This window comes from Lemur catta, chromosome 1, assembly GCF_020740605.2.
Source record: "Lemur catta isolate mLemCat1 chromosome 1, mLemCat1.pri, whole genome shotgun sequence".
In the NCBI taxonomy this organism is placed as follows: Eukaryota; Metazoa; Chordata; class Mammalia; order Primates; family Lemuridae; genus Lemur; species Lemur catta.
This window is the reverse complement of record NC_059128.1, coordinates 271,374,305-271,398,005: the sequence shown is the minus strand read 5'-3', so window position 1 is coordinate 271,398,005 and position 23,701 is coordinate 271,374,305. Positions and strand designations below refer to the sequence as shown.

Sequence of the window (23,701 nt, the reverse complement as noted above, 5' to 3'; positions counted from 1 at the left end):
TTTATTTTCTTGTCTGACAGTTTCTGTGGGTTAGGAATTGAGGATTTTGAGGGTGGCTTATCTAGGTGGTTCTGAATCGGGTCTGCTATGGAGTTGAGGTCAAGATGCCACTGCATCTGCAGTCATCTGAAGACTTGACTGGGGTGGAAGGATCCACTTCCAAAATGGCTCACTCACATGGCCGTGGGCACAGAAGACCATGGTTCCTCACCACATGGACCTTTCCACAGGGCTGCTTGAGTGTCCTCCCAAACATGGTATCTGGTTTTTCCCAGAGTGAGTGATCCAAGACAGTAAGACAGAAGCTGTAAAGCCTCTTAGCCTTTTTTTTTTTTCCCCAGAGGCAAGGGGTCTCGCTATGTTGCCCAGGCTGGAGTGGAGTGCAGTAGCTATTTCCAGGCACAATCAGCATACTACAGCTCCAAATTCCTGGGCTCCAGCAATCCTCCTGCAGTAGCTGGGACCACAGGTGCATTTCACCACGCCCAGCTTGTAATGCCTTTTATGACCTATTCTCAAAGTCGTCATCGCTTTGGGTTCTCTAGTACTAGCACTCTTAGCTCTGGTATGTTTGGCCCCATTCTGTGCTAGTGCCATGTGACATATGCCTGTTACTGCATCTTGATGCCTTCATTTGAGCATATGTCACTATGGGTTACCCACACCTTAAATAGAATAGGTCCACTAAGTGCTCAAGAACTGACTCAGCCCATCAACGCAGGTTATGTCTCCCACTGGAGAGTAGAAACTTGCAGCACCTAGCAATTCTCTGACTCTTGTATGAACTACTCTAGTGCGATTCTCGGTACCATAGCAGGGGATCTAATGCCATTGATTCAGGCACTCTTCTTTCTCAGGTCCAATGTTTGTATCCCTGGGACCAGTTCAGGCCTAGCCCAACCCTTGCCAGCATAAGCCTCCCGATATCCCTTACTCTGAGCAAGGAAGTTGCTCAGATTTCTGCAGCCATCACTACACCTGTGAAGGATACAGGCATTTCTTCCCAAAGCCTCTACTCCCATGGTTGTCAACCCTAGCTGCATTTTACAGCCATGGAAAAGATACCAGTTCCCAGCCCTCACCCCCTGAGATTCTGATTCAGTGGTATATGGTGGAGCCCCTGGCATTAGTGTATTTTGAAATATATCCAGGCAATTGTAATGTGCAGCCAGGGTTGAGAAGAACCATTGCTCTACTCTCTGACTACAACAGGGATTAGCAAACCTTTTCTGTAAAGGGCCAGGTAGTATTTTAGGCTTTATAGGCCACAACTCTGCCGTTGTATCACAAGCAAATGAATGTGATTGTGTTTCAGTAAAATTTTATTTACAAAAACAGGTTGCAATCCAGATTTGGCCTGTAGTTTGCCAATCTGCAAACTAGATCAAGACAACGTGGCTAACAACTTGAAGCTACAACAGAAGGTTAGGGCAGGGCCACGAAGCTGCAGGAGCCTCGCTAGTGTGTTCTGAATTCTGGCAATGGTAAACAGTTTCATTTTCCTAATCTTCACCCATTTGAAACTATCTGCTTGGCATAGACCTAGGTATGGTATCATTTGTCTTTAAGAATAGGACTGGACCAATAGAACCCACCCTTCTGCCAGAGTCCCCACCATTACCCTATTGTGGCAGGTTCATGGAGGGGAAAGTAACGTTTGAGCCGGAAGATCTGGTCTCTGGGACTCTTTCCACACGGCTGTACTGTGCACCTTGCTTCTCCATTTGAGCATACTTATTACTTGCACATCAGCCGCTTGATGCCTTAGAGTAGGCCCATCTGGTGCTATAGATTAGAAACAAGATGATGAGATTCCGGACTATGAGCTATGGGATGAGACTTTGAGGGGCCTTGCATGGCCGACAGAACACATCAGAAGTGGTATCATATTGCTTCTGAGACGGTTACAAAAGGTTGCAGCTTTCCTCGTGGTGTTCCTCTCTCAGATCACTTGCTCTGGTGGAAGCCGTGTTGTGAGCAGCCTTATGAAGAGGCTCACATGCAAAGGAGCTAAATCCTCCTGCCAACAGCCTTGTGAGGGAGCCTGGACACGGATCATTAATCCTCATTTGAGTGTGGAGATGACTATAGCCTGCCTTAGCCAACAGCTTTATCGCAACCTCAGAAACCCTGAGCCAGAACCACCCTGCTAAATATTCCCAGATTTGTGACCTTCAGATATAAGTGTCTGTTGTTTTATGCCGCTAATTTTTGGAGTAATTCGTTAGGCAGGAATAGATAACTATAATGAAGACATAGACATGAGCATAGTCATCAGTTATCTTAAAAACAAAAAAGAACATTAACATGTTGGAAGACTCAAACCCCATGTATGCCCCTCTCTAATTCAATCTGCATCTCTTTGATTCCAACTGGAGAAAGTTTTCTGCTTTTAAGGGCTCATGAATTAGATTGGGCCCACCCAATAATCCAGAATAATTTCCCTATTTTAAGATCCTTAAGCTTAATTACATCTGTAAAGTCTCCTTTGCCATGTAACGTAACATATTCACAGGTTCCAGGGATTAAGGCATGGGCATTTTTTGGGGAGAGGAGGGTCATTCTGTCTACCGTATCGGTGTATATATCACTATACCAGATATTAATGAATTTTATTCTATTAAAAATCTTTTTATAAATGTTCCAGCTTGAGTTTTCTGTTTAATATCTTTGTGCAACCTGTCCATGTTGATGAATAATTCACTCATTTTCACTGATATATTCCACTATTAAATTATCCATACTTTGGTTAATGAATTTTAGGTTGTTTGCAGTTTTCCCTATTATGGACAATGTTGCTGCAAACATATCTGTACATGTTTTGTGGTGCTCTAGTATCAGTTTCTAGAAGTGGGATTTCTAGATCATACAGAATAATCTTTCACTTTACTTGATGATGCCTGATTGTTTTCCAGTAAGTTGCCAGTGTACACACCTGCCAGCAGTGTGAGTTCCTATCACTTCATATCTTTACCAATATTTGGGATTGTCAGACTTCTTAGTTTTTGCCAATTTAGTGGTTCTAAAATAATATTGATTTGCATTTTCCTTATGAATAATATGATTGAAACTATCATATCTTAAGCATTTAGATATTTTTTCTCTATTGTCATGTCAGCGTTTTTATATTGGATTTCGATTGTTGTTTTACATGTTGATTTGGAAGAATTAATTCTTTATATAATATATTCTGGCTATTAATCTCTATACATGTTGCAAACATTTTCTTTTCTGTTGGTTGTCTGAATTTTCTTTACAGTGCCTTTTCATGAGCAAAACTCTTGTTTTGATGTAGTTGGATTTATCAATCTTTTAGAGACTGTGCTTTTTTGTTGCCTTATAGAAATACTTTTCTGTCCCTATTGTTATAAAGATATTCTGATTTTTTTTTTCTAAATTTAAAATTCAGCCTGTTTTACTTACTCCCTAATGCATTTTAGTGGACTTTTGCATATGGTATGAAGTAGGAATCCAATTTCATTTTTTTCCTTTATGTATAATCACTTGTACCGTACTAGTTATAGAACGTTCCATTTAATCTGTAGTGCCATTTCCATTAAATTTCTATGTATGTGAGTAATTTATGGGCTTTATTCTATTTCAACTTGTCTATCTCTGGATCAAGACAAAACTGTCGATTACTGTTGTTGAATAATAAAAATTTGGCATCTGGGTAGCTCTAGCTGCTCCGTGCTCCTTCTATTATCTTGGAATATCTTGGCTGTTCTTGACCATTTGCTCAGGTTTTAAGAAAAGCCTTTTTGGGATTTGGACTGAAATTGTACTATAAGTATAGGGAGAATTGGTATCTTTATGATAGTGAGTCTTCCTATTCATGATCATGGAGTGACTCTGCATGTATTTAGGTCTTTAACATGTCTTTTAATCAAATTTTAGGATTGTATGCAGGTTAGTCTTGTGTACATGTTAGATTTCTTCCCCAATGCCTTATTGTTTTAATCATTGTAAATGTTTTTTTTAAAATACACATTTCTTCTTTTGGGGGACTTGTGCATAGAAATACAAATGATGTTTGAATATTGGTCTTACAGACAGTCACTTTCCTAAGCTCTCTTATTATGGCTAATATTTTTTCTACAGATTTTTTTAGGTTTTCTTGGTAAATAATCGTATCATCTGTTAAAGCTGTCAGGTTTGTCCTATCCTTTTCCCTTTCATTCTTTTTCTTTTCTTATTTTGCTGGCTAGGACTTCCAGTGGAAATGTTGAGTGGGAGTGGTGATAGGTGGCATCTTTCTTTTGCTTCTGATTTTTAAAGAGAATGCTTCCTGTGTTCCCACTTTAGTAATATTTGCCATAGTTTTTTGTATATAGACCATACCAGGTTAAGAAAGTTCCCTCTACTCCTAGTTTGCTAAGTATCCTGAATTTTAACAAATGTTTGTCCACATCTGTTGAGGTGATAAGGTGTTATTTTTCTTTCCTTTAATCTATTAGAATGATAAATGGAATTTATAGATTTTTCTATTAAACCATGGTTACAGTCCTAGGAAAAACTCAACTTGGTTATGGTGGATCATCTGTTTTATATATACTGTTAGTTTGTAGAAATTTTATTACTTTTTTCCTCTATGTGGATGTGATTGGCTTGTAATTTTCCTTTCTTACATAACCCTTATCTGGTTTTGTTATTAAGGTTATATTTGCCTAATACAATTATCTGGGGAAAGAATTATAAGAATTACTTCTTCTTGGGCGTATAGTTCAACTATATTGGCATCATCTGACTGAGTTCCAGCCAGAATGTGAAGTGACTTAAGCTACATCCAGGACTGGCTCATAAAAACCTCCCAGGCGTGATCTTCCTTTTCCCCTCTCCGTGCTGACATAGAGGTTGCAGGCTGAATGTGATGGTGGCACAAAGTAGAAGGATCCTGAGAATCTGAATGGCTGAATGGAATAGAACAACACCCTCCATCCCCTGGACAAATCACATTAGACTACAAAATGAGGAAGCAATAAACTTTTTTTGGTCACTAATAAAGAACTTGGTACATTGAAGTGGAACGCGGTTGTGATAAAACCCTAAAATATTTGCTATTGACTTATCATTTAGGGGGATGGGGAAAGGCAAGAAAACTGATATCAGAAGCTGGAAAGATGGGGACCACCTAAGTTACACATTAACAAAACAGTCAGTAAAATTGTGACCTACAGTATTTAAGTACCAGCTGAACTTTAGGGGAAGGGGTTAAAAAACAGTGTTTGTAGTGTATATTGATTGTTATTGACTGTATCTGACAAGGTGTTATAGGAAAAAACAGACCAATTTATAAGATGTAATGAAAAGACATGGAGTCTACAAATGTGGTGTATTGAATGACTGAGAAATCTGACAGCTTCTAGATCCCAAACAGTAAGGATGACATAATTTTATTAGGATCCAATCAAGAGTGCTATCATCCCATCTGAATCCACCATTTCTAAAAAAGAAAAGGCACTGGCAGGGGGAAGCATATATATAAAGCAGATCTGAGAACTATGTCTAGGACAAAGTAAATTACATACAGTGACCAGCATTTAGGACTGACTGGCAGAAAATGTATCAGAAGCCTACTAAGTTTTTGAGGAAATCTGATGTCAAAACAAAACACTCAGAAAACTCTATGACCTTTGAATAGACCTCAAAACAACCCTTGGGCAGGAAGACAACTGCAAAAATGTCTCAGTTCCCAAGAAGTTCTAGCCATCAAAATGTGGACAGAAGTGATGTATGGTACTTCCAGGTTTGGCTATAAAAATTTCCCATGCACTATCTTCCATTGTTTTTTCCCTGTCCATGGTAACTTTGAGGTTAGAGGCTGGATGTGATGGTGATGCCAGATAACACCCGTCTCAAATGCGGCAAGGGAAAGAATAAGGCAGAACATTCTTTCGGGCAGAGTTGAATCACAAGAAAACAATAAGAGAGAGAGTTCCTCCCCCAAAGCAAAAGCTGCTAGTGTGCTACAATTATTTCTTCTCTCTGGGATGGCTGAATTAGCTTCGCTGATCTGTGCAGTTTTGTTGGCGCCATGTGTCAAGAGTTCTGGCCAATGAAACATACATAGGTGGAAAGGATGGAAGCCACATTTAGACGCAGCCCATAAAAATCTCCCACGTGTCAAATTCCATCCTTGAAAGTCAATGTTGGAGATGGTGGCATCACAAGATGGAAAGACTCTGGGTTCCTGAATAACATCGTGGAAATCCAAGGACTACTCCTATCTTTCCCTTCCCACAACCACCGGGGACTGTAACCTGAGCACAGGTAAGGACCTTTTAATTTGTTAAGCCACGGAGATTTGGGGGTTGTTACAACAATCATCTTATTCTCACTAACACAGGGAGTAGGCATTCTTTTTTGATTCTCTGGAAGAATTTGTACAAAACTGAAGTCTGTTCTTTGAAAATTTTGTAAAACTCCCTTATAAAATCACGTGTGCCTAAAATTGTTTAGTTTTTTGAGGGCGGTTTCATAGTAAGCATATAATTATTTAGGTTTTTTATTTATTAGTTTTGATAAGCTTTATTTCTTTAAGACTAGCATCATTATCATCACCTGGTGAGTTTCCTGTGGCTGCTGTAACAAAGTACCACAAAGGTGGTGGCTTCAAATAACAGAAATATATTCTCCCACAGACAAGAAGGTCAGAAATCTGCAATGAGTTACGCTGGGCCAAAATCAAGGCGTCATCAGGGCCACACTTTCTCCTGAAGGTCTAGGGGAGAATCTGCTCTTTGCCTCTTCTAACTACTGGTGGCTGCTGACATTTCTTGATCGTATCACTCCAATCTCTGCCTCTCTGATCAATCACATCATCTTCTCCTCTTCCGTGGTAGCATCTTCTTCTGCCTCCTTCTTAAAGCACGTAAGTGATTGCATTTAGTGTCCACACAGATAATCCAGGAAAATCTCCCCATCTCAAGACCCCCAGTTTAATAACATCTTTTGACTTATAAAGTAATATTCATCTTTTTGCCATATAAAGTAACATGTACAGGTTCTAGGGATTAGGCTCTGGTATCTTTGGGGGGGGATCATTTAATTTACCACACCTGGGAACGTGGTAGGAATGCAAATTGTCAGGTGCCACCCGAGACCTACTCAGCGTGCAGGTGATTGCGATGATGCTGAAGCTCAAAACCCACTGCTCTGGGGTTTTCCATTTCCTCTCCATTTCAAAATTACTAGTATCAAAGTACTCATAATATCATCTTTTCATTTGTGCCTTCTCAATTCTTTTTATTTATCAATACAACCAGTTTTTCATTTTAAAAATATTTATCTTTTGATATCTTACCGTATCTTTATTCTTTTTAAAATTGATTTTTTGCTATCTTCATTATATTCCCCCTTTCTCCTAATTTGTCTTAATTTACTTTAACTTCTCAAATTGGACGCTTTGTAGTATATATTAACCTGAGCCTTTGTTCTTTTCTGGTATAAATATTTAAGACCATAAATTTCCTTGTAAGTTTTATTTACATTGCATTTCCTAAATTCTGATACTTAAGTTCTCATTATCACCCATTTTTTTCTTTTGATTATAACAAAGATTTTATTTTTAAACAATAAAGATTTTTAAAAACTAAAACAATTTTTTAAAATATCATAGTTGTTTTTCTTATTTACATTTTGGTGCAAGGGGGAGTCTGAGGGAGTTATTAAGGTCCCATGATCACAGGCTATGAGTCTTTAGAAGGGTCAAGAATGGATAAACTGACACAGCGACGCCCCACTCACTGCTCCTTATCCCTGTTGTCAATGTGACGTAGGCACTTGAAAGCAACAACAATGTTTCTTAAAATCTGTTGGTCCAGAACTCTCACTTTTTGCTAAGACAGACTGACTACCAGTTATCCTAGGCTGGAGAGGCCGAATATAATTGTTAACATTTAAGGGCCTCTAGTCTTGTTCCTGTTTACCCTTGCAGTTGAAGCTCTGTGCGTGAGAATAACATAGAATGCAAGATCGTGGTCCTGTTCACATGAATTTAAAATAGGAAAATGTACACCTGAAAACCCTCTGTCCTTTAAGAGTGGGAACATGGCCAGTACCGTTAAGGTGTCCACCTGGATGCCTGCTTCTCCCTCCCATCCCCACTGCCATCCCTGTCTCCTCTACCCTGGGTTACGCTAGCCTGATTTTTTTTTTATCAGTTTGTTGCCTTTTTGTTCATTTTCTTTGTTCTTTTTTCTTAAATTAACAGATAGTTATATTTCTTAGTTTGCATTTGAGTTCACACTTTGTTCAGCAATTTTTATAATAAAATGTCCATTATTTCTTCTTTAACCTATGAATTGTTTAGAATCAAATTTTAAATTGTCTAAATGTATGGGGAGTTCTAAAATTTATTTTTCTTTATCAATTTATAACCTAATTGTTTTATAGTCAGAGAATATGAACCATATCATACGGATTCTTTGACTTCTATAGGGACTTCCTTTTGGTCTAATATGTAATCATGTTTGTAAACATCCCTTGTATTGTTGGTTTCAGAGTTCTACATTAGTCTTTTATACCAGGCTCATTTCTATGTTCTAATCTGTCTTTTTTGTCTCCTTGATGTAGTAGTAATGGAGAGAGGTGATCTGAAATCTTCCTGTATAATAGATTTGTCAGTTTATTCTTGTGTTTCTCTTTATTTTATACAGTATGAGGCTATTTTACTAGTTGTATTCAAGTTTAGCACTGTGAATTTACCTGATGGAGTGTTATCATCACCAACTCCCCAATCATGTTCCTTCTAAGTCCCCGACTATCCAGATGAACCACTGTCTTCAGCCCGTGAATTGATACATAATGGCCTATCTGGCAATCTCTCTTTCCAAGCAAAGTGAACAACCAGGTGCACTGCTCGAGTTCTGCCCACTGGGAGGATTTCCTTCAGCACTGTCCACCAGGGATGTCCCCGAGAGGGGCTGTGGTGCTTTAGCTGTCCACTTTTGGGTTGTGCCTGTGTATCATGCAGAACCATCTGTAAACCAGGCCTGGGTCTTTTCTTTCTCTATCAGCTGAACGTAGGGAAGTCCCCATGAGGCCACAGGTGCAGGCTGGGAGAGAAAAGGCAGTGTAGCAGGAGTGGGGGCCGTGGGCATTTGGGCCACTTCTTCATGTAACTTACTTGTATCTTCAGGGCTTGCCGAGGCCCAATTATGTGTATACCACTTCCATTTGATGATGGAGTGTTGTTATCTACACCAAACTTTGTGGCTCGGTGACTCAGGTAAAACCCAGTTCACAATGGGCAGCTCACGTTGCATAGCAACTTGGTGGCTCAGGAGCAGGAGCAGGAACAGGCTAAGAGCTGCTTCTCAAAAGGAGAGTAGTTATTAGCGGGTGAAGGCAGGGCCTTGCTCTAAAATCTTAAAGGCCTGTGCTGCCAAAGGCTTGAAACAGCATCCCTACCTGTCACTGCCACTTCAAGCACCTTTGGATCCGCTGGGTCATATGGCCCAAAGGGCACAATAGCTTGCACAGCCCCCTGAATCTGTTGCAGAGCCTCTCTTGAGCCCGACTCAAAACTAGCAGCTTTTTGAGTCATTCAGTGAATGGACTGGAGCAACACACCCAATTAGGAATATGTTGCCTCTAAAACTCAAAGAGGCCCACTAGGTGTTGTCCCTTTCTTGGTTGTAAGAGCAGCCAGATCCAACAATTTATCCTTTGCCTTAAAAGGAATATCTCAACATGCCCTATACTACTAGATCCCTACAAATTTTACTAAGGTAGAAGGCCCCTAAATTTTAGTCAGATTACTTACCCTCTGACATGCAAATGTCTTGCCAGTAAGTCTAGAATAGTTGCTACTTCAACCTCCTTAATTCCAATCAGCAAATGTCATCAATATAATAAACCAGTGTGATATCATGAAGGGAAAGGTGATCAAAATCCCTGCAAACTAAATTACAACGTAGAGCTGGAGAGCTGATGCACCCCTGAGGTAGGGCAGTGAAGGTGTATTGCTGGCCTTGCCATCTAAAAGCAAGCTGCTTCTGGTGGGCCATTATGGACAGGTATGGAGAAAAAGATATTTGCTAGATGAACAGCTGTAAAACAGGTAGCGGGGGATGTGTTAATTTGCTCAAGCAATGAAACCGCATCTGGTACAAAAGTTGCAGTTGGAGTCCACTTGGTTAAGCTTATAATAATCCACAGTTCTTCTCCAACAGTATCACTGTGCAAAAGCAAAGGCCACCAGAAAGGAGTAAAAGTTCCTCCATTCCCACCTGTTATTTATCTTCTAAGACTCTTTAAGACAAACATACCCTCTTCGCTGGGTTTTTAAAAAATATACACACAATATAACACTGTTCTGCAACTTGATCATTTCACTCAATAATACATCATGGACCCTTCCAGTGTGGTATATACAGACCTGACTCATGTTTAAATGGCTGCAAGTTCAGTGAAATGAATATACTGTAAATTATTAATATTAAACCAATCTCCTTACTGATATTTAGGTTGATTCCATTGTTTTGCTATTACAAATAATGCTGAAATAAACATCCTTTCATACATAACTTTTATATGTAAAATATAAATTATAAATGTAATATATGTATTTACTTGCATTTGTAGGCCTGATTCCTGCGTGAAAGGAATGTCCCACCTTTCTATCTCCTTCTTTAGGACAAATTTCTGAAAAAATTCCTTCTTAATCAAGAAATGACTTCAGTTTCAAAATATGCTGAATGCATTCAGTTTCCAGTAGCTCTCAGCACACACTGTGTGTTAGGACTTGGTAAACTTGAGGACTGAAAGGACTTCTTGGCCTGCTTGCCTGGAAAGTGCAGTGGTCCCTTGTAGACCCTTTGTCTCCATTGTTTTTAAAATTTCTTCTAAAATGAAAATCAAAATAAAAGATAAAATCCATTAAATCACCTGATATGTATGATCACAGAATTCAATAAGATGATAAACACAGACTATTTACAAATTATATTCATCTGACAAAACAATGTATACCAAGCAAATGTCTATTGAAATGAACCTGAACTTCAGACAGATGGGTACACTTTGTATTTTCAAGGTGTTTCTGCGGATTCTAGTCAAATTGAATGTCTTGCTTTGCAGTGGCAGCCTACTGTGAACTCAATGGAAACATTAATTGTACTTGTTATTATGGCAAGTGATCAGTTTTTTACTTATTGGCTCCAATCTCTGCCCTATATTCTTCCCTTTGGATGAAAAAGGTCAATGAAGGTATGGACAAACTGAATAATGTTATTGCACAGTGAGGGTAAATAAAGTAGCTTGTTTCTTTCAGGCATATTGAGAAAAGCAAAACCTTCCTTTTATAAATAAAACTAAAAAGATAGAACTAAAAAAATGGAGATACAAAACAAAAAAAGAAAAGAAAAGAAAAAAAAGAAGGAAAACTAGTAATCATATTGTGATTGAGGAGTTGAGAATGTAAGGTATAAGATAAAAATCAAACTTGAAGTGTACAGAAACAGAAAATAAAGATTATGGTCAATTTAGCTATAATCTGAAAAACAAGATATAAAAATCCATATAATAGTCTTCATGATAAAACTTCAGATGAACTAAAGAGTAGAATTGTCAAAGGCTTGAAGACTAGAGGGTAGAAAGAAAATTCACAAGACTGGGAGTGTGCTGTTAGAAGAAATTAGAGATTTTGTATTTGAATATTAGTTTATGAATGAGGAAAAACTGCCAACAAAAAGAGAAGACAATACTTTTTAAAATGAAAAAACATTTTATCTCTTAAAATCTCTTTCCACATGAATTTATGCCTGTACTTGTCATCTGTGATTAAATTCATTAACATGCCAGATTACCTTATAAATTATAGTCTTTTACATTATTAACTTGATTTCAGCAAAGTAAATGGTTAAATGATAAACTGATCTGTATTACCTGGATTGTTTTCTTTAATGGTAACTAAATAGAATAATCCTCTTGGTGAAAGGAGATCTGAAGCCAGTGGAAAGAATCTGTCCATGACTTCTCGACCATTTCTGCCACCAGCCCATGCTGCCGCTATTCCGTGACTTCCTACCTACGACCAATTGGAAAGACTGTTTTCTTTTAATTCCTGTCAAGTTTCATTTAGATCATAAACTGAATCTTTTTGACAAGTAATATCACCAAACTAGTATATATTTTCCATTTCACTGCTGACAAAAAGGCAGTAAAGTTGCATCTAAGAAAAATTACATATTTTAAGATTATTTCTTTTCCCTACCTGAAATAAGAATTGGCCCCACTTTTCCCACTTTCTGGTAGGTAATACCTGCGAAAGGAGGAAACCTGAGACTTTCAGAAGGAATTCCTATGTGAATTTAAGGTTGATTATAAAAATTTTGTTTTATAAATTTTTTATTCACAATAGAGAATATATATAATATATAATCATATATGTATATCATATATTTTTATATATATATGTGAATATATGAATTTAAATACCATGACTTGATTTGGATGGGATTTTTAAGGATAGATAAGGGAACAGTTTGTATTTCCATTACTTTTAGGTTCTTTTTCTATGTCTACCAGTAGTACCCAATTACTGACAATTAGGAATAAAATCAAAATAGTTTGTGTCAGCAGCAGCTGACTGATGTCACATGATGTTCACTTGATTTTTAGAGACAAAATAGCCAAAAACATTTAACAACTGAATTTTGTTGTATGTCTTACCTCTTCAGGTGGAGTCACTACATAGGGGGGATTAAACACCAGAAGATCAACTTTTTCCTTCAATCTTGGTAGCAAGCCTTTGACCTAAAGGGAGCCAACAACAGTCAGAGTTTTAAGCTGGACTCTGATTTAAACAATTAACAAATCAATCTTTTAAAATATTCTCTCATGCTTTTAGGAAAAAAATGTGTTAGAAGGCTACACTTGTAGACAGAAGTGGAGATAAATATTTTTACATTTTACATTTTCATGCAGATAAAAATTGTATGCATTTCACTAAAAATAAAGAAATTAAACTATCACTATAAACATATTATAAAATGTTCAGCAAAGCCTCTGTTTTTCAATAGCACTTATGTTTACACTCTGGGTTCCCCTTTGAAAAATGAACTAAGAAGAAGGCAAGCTCTAATTCTATAGTGTATATTCTGCATAGATTTGAACATAACTTTACTGCTATATCCACTAAGTTAAACATTTATTTTCTATAAGAGAAATTTTTTTAAATAAACCTTTTTGCACTCCTAAGGAGAAATGTTTTACGAGATGATGTTAACTTCTTAATATAAAATGATGCTTCTGTAGCCATCATTTGTTGTTTTTACCTGCCCACGACCCATTCTCCCTTTCTTCTGATTTTATCTCTTTGACTTTTGTTGGAGAAGCTCTATCTCCTGTCATTCTCAATCCAAGTGGCTTGGGTAGGGTTTATCCTAACCCAGTTCCTGGGATAAGACTATTATCCAGGTTGTAGCCAATCACCTCCATATTCTAATTCCCCTAAGCCACAGCAAGAGACTGAGAGATATGCCCATGAACCAAGTTGATCCTAATAATACTCATTCTGAGGCTTTTGCTAGAGTAACTGAGCAGAGAAAGTTTCTTTCCTTGAGGAGATGCTGAGAAATAAGATATAGACATGCAAACATTTTGTTACCCTGAAGGGAAAGACTGCTTTGGAATAGAGCTACCAAAGAGAGAAGTTCAGAGCTAAGAAAAAGATGCCTATGACATCATTTGAGTTCCTGGAGGCAGCTGCGCCTGAAGTCATCAACTTTTATTTAAGCCAGCTTGAACTGTGGTCACTTCAGATCAAAAGATGCCTGACATAAACAAGCCAATATAAATTCCTTTTGAATTGTGGAAAGTTGGATTATATTAGTCAAGGATTTACTTTCTATATAGTATACCAGGGATGGGAACCTTTTCATGTTGGAAGGCCACACTAATTTAGCTGTAATCAAATAAGGCCGCATTCAAGAAAATTTAATTAGATATACTTAAAAATGTACACTATTTTGTAAAAATCTAACTATTTGGTACTTAATTTCAAAAAATGAAAACTATTGTTAATTTTAAAGTTAACTAACCTTTTAATGACTTTGTTGTGTCTGCTTTTTAAAAGTTGGAAAACATTTGAATATTTGGTGGCAGCATGGAGGTTCGTAGTTTCAGTTGATCCTCTAGATGGGTATCAGTGACCTTAGGGTGTCTTGATTTGGGTTAGGTAGGAGAATGTAGATTCGCAGCAATAAGTGGTTGAAAAGCAAGAAAGCATTTTTTGGGTATGCTGCCGAAGGCATGGTATTCTACTGCATTTTTCCACATTTCAATTGGATCTTTCTTAGCATCAAACAATGATTTTAAAATGTCATTTACTGAGAGCTCAATCAATTCCATCTGTAGTTCTTTAGGTGCCCTGGTGATCTCAACTAGGTGAGGCTGAAATGCTAATTTGAGTGTGATGTCATTATTCTCAAAGTCAGTGAACCTTTTATTATATTTTCCAATTGTTAAATAATAGGTCTATAACAGCTGTGTAGTCTTCAAGTGATTCACATATATCATCCTGCTCATCAATGACCTTTTCTAACTGGGGAAAATGTTCATCTGAAATTTTCTTTTGAAGAAGTGTTTTGAAAAAAGACAGCTTTTTTTCAAAATGCTTGGATTTTTTTACTACATATCTTATATAGACTTAGTTTTACCTTGCAAAGAAATATTCGTTTTCATTTGACACGGTATCACACAGAAATGTTGCATTCCTATAGAAATCTTCTTTCAATAATTCACACTGCTGATTCTGTTCTTCATAAAATTTAGCTATCTGTTCTTGCAGAGATCAAATTTTGGCTAACACTTGTACTTGAGATAGCCAGCACACTTTAGAATGATATGGCAAATCCACACTCAATACCTCATGGTTCAACTTTAGCATGTTACAAAACTGATGATGCCATATTGCATTTGCATGAATATAGTTAGCAATACTATAACTTCTTGTGAAGTGTCACTTAAAATAGTAGCTTTAACATAGAGATTTTGCTGATGCAAGATAAAATGAAAAGAAATGAGAGCATCTGGAACTGCTAATACTTTTTTATCCACGCAATAAACCCTTCATGTTTTCCTGTCATGGAAGGTACACTGCCTGTACATATACTCACTAAATTTACCAAATTCAGTCCAACTTGATGACATTTATCTTTAAAGTTGTTGAAAATATCTATTCCCCTGTTCTGTTCTCAAGAGTGCTCAAAAGCAAGTAACTCTCCATGGCAAAGAAAATCTTCTGTTACGACCCAAATGAAGTATAAAACCTGCAGCAAGTCAGTACTGTCAGCTGATTCATCTGAAGTGATCAAATAATATATATTTTCCTTTTATGTATTGCATGAAGTTGTTAAGTTGAGGGCTAATTCACAATGCTGATCAATCATGGTTCTCCTTGAAAGAGGCAGTTGTTTGTACTTTGGAATGTTACTGGGGTCTAAGCATCCTACAACTTGGACAATTTATTCTTTCACAATTCCTGCATCACTGAATGGCTTCCTTTTTTTCCCTGAGTACACAAGCTACTTTATAAGTTGTTTCAGTGGCATTATTTACAGGTTTTATTGCTGCCTGAAAGAATTGCTTTGCGTTTGCTTTTCATCTATTAATTTCTGCAACTGATTTTCTATTAATTTCTGCGTCTCTCCCTCTAATTCATAATATGTGTGGTCCTTATGAATGTCATAAAGCTGATGATCATTGAATTTCCTTAATATTGATATTACAGTATCACAAATCAAGCAAATTATCTTATCTTTAGCAGAAACAAGATAATATTGCAATTCCCAATCCTCATGAAAAACTCTGTTTTCTTCCTTCAGTGTTCTCTTGGTCTTCTTTCACATGATGGGCTGTTAAGCAGACAGAATTAAAACATACCATCTAGCTGTGCAACTACTTACCAATTCCATGTCAAACAGAAACATAGTGGACAGTTGTCAAAAGCTGGTAACAGACTGGCATACTCCACTCCCATAAACTCTGGCTAACATGCCTTTTGCAGCAGTGGCACTCGTCAGGCAGGGGAAGTTAGAACTAAATCATGAGCGTAGAGGCTGTCAATGTAGCCCTAATGGCTTCCTAATGTTCTAATCATGCTGGTCAATCTGGCAGGATCATTTTGTTGATGTTTATTTTATTGTTTGGTATTTCAAATATGTTCATTTAAAAAATAAAACAAAAATATAAAAGACAAACAAAAATGTATTAATAAAAATAAAAGGATTTGTTTTGTAAAATTTGGATTCAGTCAAAAGGCTACAATTAAAGTCCTAAAGGCCACATGTGGTATTAAGGCTGCAGGTTTCCCATGCCCGGGGTATACTGTTTAGTGGGTCAAAAGTTAATTACTTAAGTTTCTTTGACCTAAAAGATCTTGACCTTAACTTATTTGAAAAGAAAATTGATTATTATTGGACAAAAATTATCAGCTCACCAAATCTGTAATTACTGGCTGAATGTGGACTTTGTTACAACGTGCTGTCTCCAGGGTACAAGCTGCAGCCTCTGGGTTGATATCAGTGCACCTATAAACAGAAGTGGAAGAAAACTATATCTTATATCCACGAGGCAAATCTGTTACTGAATATTTCAAGGAATTTTCAATTAATTCTATATAGAGCAGATTTAGAAAACAAAATTAGAATGCTTTAATAATAGCAAAGAAAAAGAGAAGATTTGTTATATGGATGCGAAAGACTATTATATTAATATGTCCAAGAGTAGAAGAATACACATATAAGCACACACATCTGAAGGGATTTATTAAATTATGATATATTCAATGAAGGAGTACTATGCAGCCACCAAAAATGAAATTTAAAAGGAATTTTCGTTAGGAAAATGTTTATGAGACAATATTAAATTAAAAACATAGGAAATGAAAAAAAATGAAGAAAATACACTCGGATCAAATGTGGTAAAATTTACTGGTGATTTTTATTTTCTTCTTTACATTTTTCTACATTCTCCAATTTCTTATAAAGAAATTTAAGTAACTTTTATTTTTTCTGATAATCAAATAATTGACCTAAAAAAGAATCAAATTTGGAGATGATTTAAAAGTTTTGAACATGAAGTTATAATTTTTAGGGAAGCATAATTTACAATCTTGGTTTTTATAACACTTAAGTAACATTAGCAGATATATATTGTCCCCTTGCAAAAATCATTTCATTCAAGCAATCATAATGCATCTCTCAGTGGAAGATGTGGATGAAGATGATATACTTACATGTACAAAGCCTGAGGACCTATCATAGAGGCTAGGAATGCAGATACTACTCCAGACCCTGACCCTACTTCAAGGCATATTTCCACTCTAAAAACAAAACAACAAAATAAAGATTAGTATAGTAGAATTAAAATATACTTCATAGAAAACAACTCTCATGCTAGTTACAACGTATATATCTCCAGCATCACTCACCTACAAATATACAGAAATATAAAAGAAATTTATAAATAATTTCTGCTATCTACTTTGTGCTTAATATTTTATAACTCAAAATTGCTAATATTTTGGGTGTATATTTTAAGTCCATAAAATAGTTATATATTACCATATTACATATAACATTTTCAATTAATTTCAATAAAACATTACATAAAAAGCAAGGGATAATGTTAACATAGGGTTAGAAATACTAATATTAAAGATACCTCCCCTTCCCAGGAGCTCCTAGCTAATATTTCCTAAAATGATAGGGTTTGTATTATTACAAAATTTATTGAAGAAGTTCCTCTATCATTTTTAAGTACCTAACATTCATAAGTCCATCATCATATCCTAGGCAAAAAGGTTTGTACCCCATCATATTGATGATAGATTTAGAGCAGTAAAGAAATTCCATATCTGTACACCCATATACTAGTTGGGAAATATCTGAGTATCTGATCTTAGAATGTTAATAATAATCTTAGAATGCTGTAAATATAATAAAATCTTCATTCTACTTTATTTTATCTTTCAATTATTTCCTTGCCTCTGATCTTATACATGCATTAAAAGCACCAGTTATCTCCATTACAAAGATCAGTTTGATGGCATTTAGGGAACTGTCTAGCACTTAACTTCTCAAACAACTACCCAGTAACAAGCTCTAGGGGTTTTTAACTTTTGGAACCAGTTCACACATCTGACAAGCCTTTATGAGACGGTTTTAAGGTCTGTGAATCTTACCAGGTGGCTTCTCTTTTAAAGTAACTATCATGGTCTCATAAATAATTAGAATTCCAAGACTAGAAATATCCACGACTTTATAACAAAATCAGTTCCTTTTACAGCATACTTTGTAATGCAATTTGTGCTTGTAAATCTTTCTGGGATATCTTGAGAATAAAAGACAAATTATAAAACAGTACTGTTCCACTCTATATTCCAGTAAATCTCAGAGTTCCATCGTCTACAAAGGAAAACCAGTTTCATAAGAGTTGAGGCATTTTATTCGTGGAAAAATATGACCTAATTTAAGAGGGAATAAACACAATATACATCTTTGAAACCTGACAGCTGTTTATTTCATCCTGAGAAAACCCAAGTCTTCTTTAAACAGACCTAACGACTCAAATTTCTTAAAAAAATATAAGTATTCATTCTTTTTATGTTAATTTAAGATTTACGGCAAGCACTTCAACAAATCAATTTTAATATTTATAAGGTCCTAGGTAGATTCTACAGGCTGCTAGCTGCATGTAACTATTTAAATTTCTTACAATTCAAGGAAAAATTCAGTTCCTCAGTTGCTCTAGCCACTTCCAAATGCTCAGTAGCCACATGTAGCTAATGACTGTTGCTAGAGTATGCTATTGAGTGGATTTCAAATACTTCTCTGTTACACCATCTCACGATCTTTCATTTTTGTGACCTTCCGTTGCTAATGGGTGCTTTTTATGTGCTAAGTAAATCAAATAACGCCACGGGACTTTTTAAATGTTTACTAAAACATTTAATATTATGAAGAACACGCTTGAAGCTCTGATTGGGGGGGAGGGCAAGGACAATATACGTAACCTAAACTTTTGTACCCCCTATTCTGAAATAAAAAAAAAATTATTAAAAAAAGGAAAAAAAAACCCCAATACATTAGTGAATATAAAAAAAAAATTGTGAAGAAGCAATGTTCCCTGAATATTTTGCTTCCGAACCTGTTTTACCATCGCCGCTTTTAGGGGCATGTGTTCTTCAGATTAACAGTTGACAGGAAAAGATACATCTGGCAAGGTAAGTGGGCAGGGAGCTCATGAGACTAGAGCAACACCTTGGCAAAAGGAGACGGAGTCCTGCCACAGTCATTACTTGTGCCTACAGGAAAAATCCCATTTACTGCGTTCTGTTGTCAATCATCGCAAAGTGGGCCGATACCGCCTTCTTGGGCTAAGGGCGGGCGAAAGTCCTCTATCCCCCGGCACCCGGCCGCCGTTTCTCCGGGACGCCCAAGCCCTCTCCCGCCGCTGCCCTCGCCCTCCTCGCACCCGGCCAGCTCGGCCGCAGCTGCCTCGAGCGCGTCCAGCAGCAGGAACGTGTCCTCCGCGGGCTCGTAGACGTCGCTAAAGAGGCCGCGGCCCACATGCCCGTGCACCGGCGTGGGCAAGCTGGGCGCCGCCATCTTTTCCTCTCCACCCCACGCGCATGCGCCCGAAGCGCCGACGCGCCCGCACTGGTGCGCAGGCCCGGGAGTGGGGCCCGGGCGCGGGGGGCGGAGCGTCTACCACGAGTTTTTAATTAAAATATGGGCGTGGACGCTTTTGGGAATTTTTAGCATCCCGTTATATAATCTGCAACTATGGACACTTTCTTCTTTTGAACATTTAAATTGACTTCATTTTATAGACTAGCACCTGATAGTGGGCATCATGAATTGTTTTGACTAAGGTGAATGTTTCTACATTTTAATGATATTTGTGGAACTTTTCTTCTATTCCTAGTTTGCAAAGACTTGAAAAAACACATAATAATAGATTTTACTGTGCTCTTTTTTACATCAGCTGAACTTTAAGCTTTGAGATTAAGATTTTTTCTCATTTTTTTTTCTGTAGTTTATTACAAAAATCACCTACCTGATGTTTAGTCATAAATGCACTCTTTATAAACCTTACTCAAGAAGGATGATGCAGTTTTAATACACTGCTGAATTTGGTGTGTTAATCCAGCTCTATTTTATATTAAGATTATGCTGTCCTCATTGGATGAGATAGGACACTGTTTTTGGAACATTTGGTATTACAGAACTCACCCATAAAACTGGCTCAGCTTGGTGCATTTTTTAATGGATGGATTTCTGACGTTTGGGGCATGTTCTATAGGTTATTAGACCATTTGATAATTTGCATTCTTTTTGAGTCAATATTTGAAATTTGTTTCCCCATAAAACATTTTCACATCTAGTTTTTTTAAATTTTTTAATTTTTTTTTTTTGAGACAGAGTCTTGCTTTGTTGCCCCGGGTAGAGTGAGTGCCGTGGCATCAGCCTAGCTCACAGCAACCTCACACTCCTGGGCTTAAGCGATCCTACTGCCTCAGCTTCCCGAGTAGCTGGGACTACAGGCATGCGCCACTATGCCCAGCTAATTTTTTCTATATATATTTTTACTTGGCCAGATAATTTCTTTCTATTTTTAGTAGAGACGGGGGTCTCGCTCTTGCTCAGGCTGGTCTGGAACTCGTGACCTCGAGTGATCCTCCCGCCTGGGCCTCCCAGAGCCACCGCGCCCGACCTACATCTAGTTTTTTAAATTTGAGAAATAAAAATACAGAAAAGTACTGAGATTACAGTTTTTAAAACCCTGAGTACCTCACCCAGAATTTACAATTATTAGCATTTTCTCATGTGTCCTTAAAGTGCTTTTTAAATACAAGAACTGAAATATTACAAATGAAGTGCATGTTCTTTCTGTACTCGTCCTCAATTTCATTTTGTAACCCTCACTCCAAGGTAACGTTTCTTATGCATTTAGCATGTATCCATCTGACCCATGTTTTTGTTTTTCCATTCATCTATACATAAACAACATGTTTTAAGTGTTTTAAATTTATGTAACCTATATGTAATAGGTTGAAGATATTGTTTTTTGAACTTTTTCACTCAATATTATATGAGATTTATGTTTTGATTTATATGAAGTTAGTTTACTCCTTTTAACTACCATGTAGCATATGAAATATTTTCTATCTAGGTTAGACAAATGTCTATTGATAAACATTTAGACTGGGTTTTCATATTAATATATGCACATTTTCAGTTTTACTAGGAATTGCCAAATTTCTCTCCAAACTAATTGTATTTATTTAAACTCCTGCCACCCCTTGGTGGCAGATTTAACATTTAGTTTAATATTGTTAGACTTATTTTTGTTTGTTTACTTTATTTTTTATTTTTTTATTTTTCAGTGACAGAGTCTTGCTCTGTTGCCCAGGCTGGAGTGCTGTGGCATGATCATAGCTCACTGCAACCTTGAACTCCTGGCTCAAGCGATCCTCCCACCTCAGCCTCCCAAGTAGCTGGGGCTGCAGGCATGCAACAGCATTCCCAGCTAATTAAAAAACCATTTTTTTTTTTTTTTTGGAGACAAGATTTCACTATATTGTCCAGGCTGGTCTCCCACTCCAGGCCTCAAGCAATTCTCCCTCCTCAAATTACCAAAGTGCTGAGATTATAGGCATGAGTGATAGTACCCAGCCTGTTTATTTTAAATTGAATTGGTCAGATTGCTAATTGAGGTTAGGCATGTGTTCATATGTTCATTATTTGAGTTTCTTCTTTTGTAAATTGTTCATTTTTCCTTATTGGATTTCATCAGTGTTGCCATTGGTCAGCATCATAGCCTTTTCCAATAAAAAAAAAACTCTGGCATGCTTTCACTTCTCTCTTTTCCAGTGTCCCCCAACCCCACCTCCCATGTTGAAATCACCAGAGAATTTTGAAGATGCTTAGTTTTTAAAAACAGCTAATAATTATTTTAATTTAGATACGTATTTTAATAGTTCTCTGTTCTATACTTTCGTAGTATCCCATATTTTTTCTACGACTTAAGTTTAGTTGGAATACATCCTCTACTAATTATTTCTGAGAGTAATATCCCAAATGTCTTTATTTTACTCCCCAACCTAAAAAAGATAGTTTTTGTGTATAAAGAATTCTAGGTTGACAATCATTTTCCCTCAGAATTTTGAAGATGTTTCTCTAGTGTCCTCCTAACATTCGATGTTGCTGATGAGGTGTAATGCTAATTTGATCTTATTCCTTTGTAGATAATTTACTTTTTGACCTGGTCAGTGTTTATTTTTGGTTTTCTGAAAGTCTAAAAATAGAAGATGTATATGTATATTTCTATGTATATATATATGCATATGTGTGATGGTTAATTTTATGTGTCAACTTGATTGGGCCATGTTATCCAGATATGTGGTCAAAAATTATTCTGGATGTTTCTGTGAGGGTGTTTTTGTATGGGAATAACATTTAAATTAGTGGACTTTAAAGCAGATTGCTCTCTATGATGTAGGTGGGCCTTATCCAATCAGTTGAAGGCCTGAACAGAACAAAAGACTGATCTTCCCTGGGGAAGAGGGAATTCTGCAGCACATGGTCTTTGGAATTGAATTAAAACATTGGCTCTTCCTGGGTCTCCAGCCTGCTGGCCCACCCTCCAGATCTTGGGACTTGTCTGTCAGCTTTCATAATCACAGAAGCCAATTCCTTAAAACACATTTAAAAAAAAAATATACACACATCCTATTGGTTCTGTTTCTCTGGAGAACCCTAATAAAATATGTATATGTATTTATATTTTTCTTTTTACTTTGTTGAATACCAGTCTCTTTCACTGATATTGGGAAATCTACTTTGATGTTTTTCTTTGATTTTTCACTCCCCTCCATTCTGTATTCTCACCTCCTGGAAATCCAGTCAGATAGGTGGAGAACATTTAGATGTCTTCAGATCTTTTTGTTTTTGTTCTATCTTAGATTGTGCTACCTGGAAATAAACTCAGGGATGGAGATCTTCATACGAGTGGTGTTGGGACCCTCAGTGCGAGCTTCTTTAGCTTCTTGGGTGTTGAGAGGCAGGGCATAGTGTTTTGAGAGCCCCCAGCTAAACTGGAAGGGAGTGGCTAGCAACCCTGCCATAACAGGAAATGAAGGGGAGCCAGATGTGGTGTTTATGGTGTGCCTTTCTGGGGATACTTCTTTTACGTGGCATATGGCCTAATGCCTAGTTGTCCAACCCATGACCAGGGGGTTCCTCACACAGGAAACTTGTTTATACTGGCAGATGCTCATGTGGCTCGCGTCTGACCTGTGTTCAGTTTATGCCTACCTGACCATTGCTCTGGTGCTAGAAACCTGACCTTGTGTTCTCCCTGGTGTTGCAGGGAAAACCCAGCCTGGGGCAGCCCCTAGTTCTTAGATGGAGCGTACAAATTCAATACATCGCCACAATAGAAAAAAAGTTCAAAGATTTTTACTTACAGATCCTGGGCAAGGAAGGAGTAGTGAATCAGAAGAAGAGTTCTGCATCCCCAGGTGATACAAGGAAGGAATAAAGAGGCCAAGAGAAAGAAGCACATGGTAACTAGCAGTGTGTATAGGGAATTGGGTATGGGCCACTTTAAGTTCACAGGCAAATGCCTGAATGGCCCATTTAAAGGAAGCAGCGGGAGCCCAGTCTGCTAGCCAGGGAAAGATGCCTCT

The 23,701-nt window shown here is 37.2% G+C and overlaps 1 protein-coding gene across 3 annotated transcripts; it reads right to left on the bottom strand.

Annotated features, from left to right (window-relative positions):
• Window positions 1-10,514: 10,514 nt before the first annotated feature.
• On the bottom strand, window positions 10,515-19,624 carry N6AMT1 (N-6 adenine-specific DNA methyltransferase 1). Of its 3 annotated transcripts, none has more exons than XM_045540502.1 (7): window positions 19,483-19,624; window positions 17,243-17,329; window positions 16,445-16,535; window positions 12,676-12,759; window positions 12,218-12,265; window positions 11,890-12,031; window positions 10,515-10,847 (listed from the first exon to the last, which is right to left on the bottom strand). In XM_045540502.1, the coding sequence occupies exons 1-7, from the start codon at window positions 19,614-19,616 to the stop codon at window positions 10,741-10,743; spliced, it is 693 nt and encodes a 230-aa protein (XP_045396458.1). In that variant the 5' UTR covers window positions 19,617-19,624; the 3' UTR covers window positions 10,515-10,740. The 3 variants fall into 3 exon arrangements, with proteins under 3 accessions (XP_045396458.1, XP_045396460.1, XP_045396459.1); XM_045540504.1 differs by having other exon boundaries at window positions 19,269-19,576; XM_045540503.1 differs by lacking the exon at window positions 12,218-12,265.
• Between the last annotated feature and the right edge of the window lie 4,077 nt (window positions 19,625-23,701).

Bases quoted from the DNA above. Each gene is read 5' to 3' on its own strand.
- N6AMT1 (XM_045540502.1), bottom strand. From the start codon at position 19,616: ATGGCGGCGCCCAGCTTGCCCACGCCGGTGCACGGGCATGTGGGCCGC. The intron at 17,330-19,482 runs GTGCGAGGAGGG...TTTTGTTTTTAG, and splicing joins GCTGCGGCCGAGCTGGCCGG to AGTGGAAATATGCCTTGAAG. The intron at 10,848-11,889 runs GTAATACAGATC...TTTTCATTTTAG, and splicing joins CATTAAAGAAAACAATCCAG to AAGAAATTTTAAAAACAATG.